We start from the raw sequence: 6,195 nt of genomic DNA, 5'->3' as shown, positions 1-6,195 counted from the left end.
TGGGGCACTGGGCTCAGACTGGAAAGTCAGTAGGGAGGCCGGCGGGGAGTACGCCTGTCTGGGTCTGAGTGACATCTGGCTGAGTGAGGCTCCTCAGGGACAACAGCTACAACGGCTCTGTGGCAAGGAAGGAATTCCCGATGTCATGCCCGACCACACATAGACTTCCTTCATCCCCTTTTTCCCTCCTTTGGGGAGTAGCAAATGAGTCTCGTCTTCCAGGCACTCTCTCTTCATTTTAAAAATTCTTTTAATTTTTAAATTTTTTTTTAGAAAGAAGAGAAGGGCAGCAGAGAAACATCGATGTGTGAGAGAGAAACATTGACTGGCTGCCTTCCGCACTCACTGCTACTAGAGACCCAGCCTGCAGCCCAGGCATGTGCCCTGACCGGGAATCCAACCAGCGACCCTTCCATTTGCGGGCCGATGCCCAGCTAACCGAGCCACACCAGCCAGGGCTTCGGGAGCTCTCTCATGGGCACGTAGCCCCTTCAATCACAAGAAAAGCAGCTTTTGGGTCTCTGGTAAGCCATACTGGGTCTTGTGCTGGTCAAACAATTTCTGCAGGGCTTCCATATAGAGCGTGTGGTACTTGTCCACCTCCTCTTGGCTCGGCTTCTCGATCTTGGGCACTGGCAGAGGCTCCCCGACTGCCAGGGGGGACAGGGAAAGAGAAAAGGGTGAGTGTTAGGATCTTGTGTTCCGTTAATCTCCTTCTCTTTTCTTTCCGCGGGCCTGATGCTCTCCCATCCCAAATCAACTCCCAGCTTCTCCCTTCTCACTTGCCCTCTTCATCTGTGGGGGTGGGGCGGGCAGGGTTGAGGTGGAAGTTGAGAAAGAGCTGAGGTGCCCTTGGGCTGAGAGCAGCACTCACCCACAGTGGTGATAGGCAGTGGGTATGCCAGGAGCCCAACAGAGCCTTTCCGGAAGCCTCGCCCATAGAAGATACAAAAATAGAAACCAAAGATACGGCGAAAGAAGTTCTGGAACTTAAACATCCTGCTGTCCTCATGGAACAGCACCTGATCATATATCTCAGTTTCTCCAAAAGTGAAGGTCGGGACCAGATGAGCCCTGTAGGAAAACCACGATTTATTTCCCAAACACAGGTCAGAATGAGAACCACCCAGGAAAAACACGTGTTCACATCCAGGACCCCATCCATTATGAAATCCCTGGGTCATAAAGTGTTTCTTCTTGCACTAAGCAGGGTGCCTGTATTTCATGGCTCTTGTCCTGAAAATTTCAAAGCCAGTAAAAGTGCTCTCTCTGGGCCAGGATCACAGGGGCAAGAGTTTGGGCAGGGATCCCCAGAGACCCACAGCTTCCAGGAGGTGTCAGGGAGAGGAATAGCTAACTCTTTTTCTCCTGGTAGGAAGCACAGAGCTGATGGCAATCTTGCACGGAAGTTTCTATATGACATGCCCCTCACCCATAGGGACAATGCATAAGGTATTCTGTCCTTGGGCCTTGGGATTAGCACAGCGAACATTTGTTTCCCTTTCATGGGCCATGGGAACCCACCCTGACAGGGCCCTAGAGAGGGAATCAGGTTCCTTAGGACTTTCTATGAGAGCTACTAATAACAATCTCTCAGCACTCTGATGTATGTAACCTTACTGGTTCCTCACAGCAGAGACAGTGGAGGACACGGGGTGGGGGTGGGGGTCATTTTCTCATCTTCCAGACTCAGGCAGTCAGTGAGTGGTAGAACCTGGACTAGACCCCAGGACTCCCTTTCTCTGAGCTCAACACTCTCTCTCCCTCTACATTTGCTCCAAACTGATCAACAGATCACTCAGGCAAAGTCCTTAAAGGAAATGCTTCCTTGTTTTCTGAGTCTACAGTAGGACAATTGTCCCTGTACCCAGCAAGTCGGCCTGCTGACCTAATGGGACAGCCCACAGTTCCAGCCTTGGCCTCTTGCTCCTTATCTCCTCTCTTACTCCTAAGTCATAGTAGCTAACCGTACACCAGGCACATGGTAGGTGTTTTATGCACATAAATTCATTTAAACCCTGCAATAACCCAATGAAGTAGGTACAGTGATCAGCAGCCACATTATAAAGATGAACACATGAAGTCTCAGAATGGTTGAGGAATGTGCCATGGTAAGTCATGGTAAGTGCATGGTAAGTGAACGGTAAGTCATGGTAAGTCATGGAGCCAGGGTTTTAAATCAGGCCCCCAACTCCAGATCCTAGTGCATACTGACCATACTGCACTGCCTCTTTTGCATTTAACATCCACAGCCAGATGTCGACGTTGATGTTGATAGAGATAACGCAGATGTCCTCTAACTACTAGGGCAGCTCTAGCCAATTCCTCTGATAATGAATCTGGGTTTGTGGTTTGGCTTCCTGGGAACCAGCCCAGTTAGCTCAGAAGGAGCAGATGACCTAAACGTTTTTGAAATCCTATGGGCATCTCTTCTAAGAGGCACTAGTTGGTTCAATGAAGGCAAGAGTCATGTCTGGTTTATCCTGGCATCACCTACCAGGGCATGTTGCTCAGAAAAGGCCGCCCGCCCCTGCCCTGGAAGGAACACCTACCCATGCTGGAGGGCAGTGCGCACAAACCCTTTGCGCCTGTGGAAGATGAGGGTGGTGGTGTTGGGCACACTTTGCAGGGCCTCGCCCACCCCTCCCACTACAATGCCCACAAGGTTGCCAGTGCCGTGGCTCAGCAGGTAGTTGATGGCTGGCTGACTCACAGAGCACACACCTGAAAAGAATCAAGAAGCAGAGACAGGAGTACAATGATCAGGAGAGGAGAAAGGGCTGAGAGGGAACACCCTCTGCTCTACTCCCCACTGGCTTGTTTGTGTGCCCTCTGTTCCCATGGGCCCCAGGAGAAGAGGGAATGAGATGGGACAAAGGGTGTGGAGATGAGAAGGCTGTGGGCAAACACACTTCACATGGAGGCACTGGGTCAAAAGTACAGCAGGAAGGTTTTCAGTGGGATAACCAGAAGGACTTTCTGAAGTCCAGCTACAATTCCACCCTTTCCTTTTCCTTTATTGCCATTAATCGCCTGCCACGGAAGCACCTTTGGCCATGAGGTATTCCCTAATGAAAGGGAGCTTGAAGAAATAGGACAGCGTGGCCAAGTGCGGAGTAATGCCTGGAAAGATCTTTGAGAAGCCTGTGGCCTCAGTGCAGAAGTTGCAGAAGGCACCATAGGTCAAGAGGCCATGTGGGTGAACCCCCATGAGATAGTTGTGCTCAGGTGACAACTCTTTAGTCTTCACGATCTGTAGACATGGAGAGAAATGACAGAGGCAGTGGAATGAGATCACATGGGCAAACCAAAAAAAAAAGAAAAAGGAGACACTGCTGGGATCAGGGCACTCTTTAAAGCAGAGCTTTTCCACAGATAGGCCACGAGTGGGTTTCAGGGGGCTGAGGCACAGGTCTCCTGGGCCCCTGGGAAATCAGATAGACTCTGGGGCAGCTGAACGCCTGGCTGTGAGGAGTCTCGGCCATTTATGTCAGGGCGCTTCGTGGTTGGCATCATTTTCTCTGAGTGCCCTTACATGAAAAAGATCAGCAAGCACTGATCTCAAAATCAGGGCACTGTTTGCTGTCTGCTCTAAAGTGCACTCAGAGGATCCGTGTAGCGGGACATTTCTAGAGTCTCTCCCTGATTTCTCCTCCCCACCCCTGAACCCCACTTCAGTGCCCACCTAAGTAACTTTTATTGAACTTTGAAAGCCCTGCTTGCATATCACCAAGTCCATGGAGCCTTTCCCTGCCCATCATCTGAACTACTTGTACGGCTTGTAGCAAACCATAAATACACACCTATCTGTCTTCCCCGTTAGATGTGAGCTACCTGATGGCGGAGGATGGTGTTCTACTCACTTCTCTGCACCCCACGCATGCGACACTGAGTAGACTTTCAATGAGTGTTTGTGAAATTAAACTGAACTGCCCTTGTGTTGCTGCCTATGCCATCTAGTGGGTCATGCCAAGAGCTTCCAAAGCATCCTAGCAGAGTCATGAGTGCCCAGGAGCAATGCTGGATCATAGAGCATGTCCAGCCTGCACTGCGGCTTATCTGGGATGCTCATTACCCTTATGGACAGCCCTAGTCATTCGGCAAAAACGCCTCATATTTGGGGAACTGTGAGGGACTCTAAGGAAGAGACACTTACCGTGATGGGGAAATAGTCCCTGATATGGGTCCAGATATACCAGCTCCTTACCCAGGCAGATCGCCTTCCACCTGAGACAGGAATATCAGTAAGGATAGTGTCTGTGTGGGCCAACCCCACTCCTCCCGCTCACCCAGGGCTTCCCAACCAGCATGGAGGGACCATGGCTCTGCTAGAGAGCTGGGAAAGGAAGAGACCCCAGGATGGTCCTGACTGGCCCCGCTCCTGTGGCTCTGAGAACTCGGACGAGAGGCCTGTGACATACTGAGTAGGACGCCCTAGTTACAGGTTAAGATGGAACATTCTTAGGTCCTGTTCCTTCTAGGTCTGAGTCTTACCTTGATCTGGGGTCTTCCAGTCCAGGAAATACCAGACAAAGTAAAGGGTTGGTAGCGGCCACCAGGATGTAAACAGCAGGTAAATGAACAATGGCGTCACAATCCAAACTGATGAAGGAGCAGGTCAGACCAAATTTGTGCAGCCAGCAGTACTTGACCATGTCCAGCCCTAATTAAGAGCCCTCCAAACTACCCAAGCCTCTGGTCCTGGCCTTTTGCACAGTTCAGCTCCTTCCCTTTCACGACCCATGTCTACTTGTTCTTCAAACATTTCCTCTATCATCTGCCACACACAGCCCTATTTCTCTGCTTACCTGTCACCGACTGTCCACCTGACTCCCTGCCTGCCACCAGCTTTTCCCACCTGCTCCCGTTTGCCCATCGTCTGGTTCCTCTTGTCTCTGTCCTATCCATCATCCCCGAACCCCAGTGAACCACTAGCCCATGTTCCTTTGCCCATATACTATCCATAACTCCCCCAACCCTTCCCGCACAGCATCTATATCTCTCTACTATTCTTGTCCTCTTGCCCCTCGCCATTACTTCCATTGTCTCTGTCTCCCCTCCTTCCAGAGGGGAAAACTATGGTTCACACACAGGCTATGCGTTCCTAAGTCTGTAATGCCAATCCTTCCTCCGTCTTACTCCCCGTGTTTCCCTGTGATCGCGAACCTATCATGCCCATTCCCTGGGCCTCATTTCCCCTCTTCAGATAATGAGGATGAGCAAGTGGCTGAGATGAGCTAGATCCACTCATCTCCATCACGAGCCTGTACTGTTCCCTCGCCTATCCTTACTGTCCCCTGGGACTCTAGCTTTTTCCTCTCTGGGGCACTCAGGGAACTCAAAACGCCTTGCCTGTGCTCTGTCACACCGTCTCAAATGATGAAAGGCCGCGGATGCAACTTTTCATGAGCTTACAGATCACCCCAGTCTCTGGCCCCGGCCCCTGACTCTGGCCTCCTGACTTGCACGCTTCAGCTGGTACTCACATATGACAGCATAGCACAAGGGCCAGTGAAGAAGTATGAGACTCTGGAAGTGTTTAGGCTGCTTGAAATGAGGCATGCTGCCCAGGATCCCGAGGGAGGCCAAGATTCCAGAGCAATGTTCCAAGCAGAGGTGCCGCCAGCCTCCGGGAGCTCACTCAGGGGTGACTATGAGGCTTTTCACCTGCTGTCATCCCTTCTTGTCCTGTCCCACACCTCCCACCCACTTCGGGGGCAGGCTCTGCAGTACCAAGGACTGCCTCGGGCCTGAGCCATGGACTCTGCCCATCTGCCCTTTGACTCTCTCTTCTGGGATGATTGGGACATCAGGATGGAGAAAGTTGGCAAGGACTGCCACCTACCTAGTCCTAATGACCCGGAGATCCAGAGAAGGGAAACACCTCTCCCAGGCCACTCGGAGAATATGTGCTTTGTGACCTCAGGGAAATGGCTGGTGGGAAAGGAGCTCTGGAGGCTTGTGGGGGTGGGGCGCCCCTGGGGGTAAGTCTCTGTTCACACTGAATGTTGACCTGAGGCAGCCGGGCTTGGGGTTGTCCCCCTCTTTTAACTTGCTATTATAAAAATTTCCAAACACAGACAAAGCTAGAGAAAGCAACACTTTTTCACTTTTGTGTTCATCTGTAAGCTATTAATTTTTCGCCATACTTCTTTCATCTATGGCCCCACTCTTCTCTTTTCCTTGGAGTATTTT

The 6,195-nt window shown here is 51.2% G+C and overlaps 1 protein-coding gene across 1 annotated transcript; it reads right to left on the bottom strand.

Moving 5' to 3' along the window:
• Positions 1-232: 232 nt before the first annotated feature.
• AWAT1 (acyl-CoA wax alcohol acyltransferase 1) lies at positions 233-5,667 on the bottom strand. Its single transcript, XM_090264392.1, has 7 exons — positions 5,487-5,667; positions 4,495-4,602; positions 4,157-4,227; positions 3,049-3,253; positions 2,553-2,724; positions 875-1,074; positions 233-650 (listed from the first exon to the last, which is right to left on the bottom strand). The coding sequence occupies exons 1-7, from the start codon at positions 5,560-5,562 to the stop codon at positions 496-498; spliced, it is 987 nt and encodes a 328-aa protein (XP_090120518.1). The 5' UTR covers positions 5,563-5,667; the 3' UTR covers positions 233-495.
• Between the last annotated feature and the right edge of the window lie 528 nt (positions 5,668-6,195).

The sequence above is a fragment of the Furipterus horrens genome, unplaced genomic scaffold (genome assembly GCF_987537825.1).
Source record: "Furipterus horrens unplaced genomic scaffold, mFurHor1.1.pri manual_scaffold_17, whole genome shotgun sequence".
Classification (NCBI taxonomy): Eukaryota; Metazoa; Chordata; class Mammalia; order Chiroptera; family Furipteridae; genus Furipterus; species Furipterus horrens.
The sequence above is the reverse complement of the archived record's forward strand: the minus strand, read 5'-3'. Positions and strand labels throughout refer to the sequence as shown.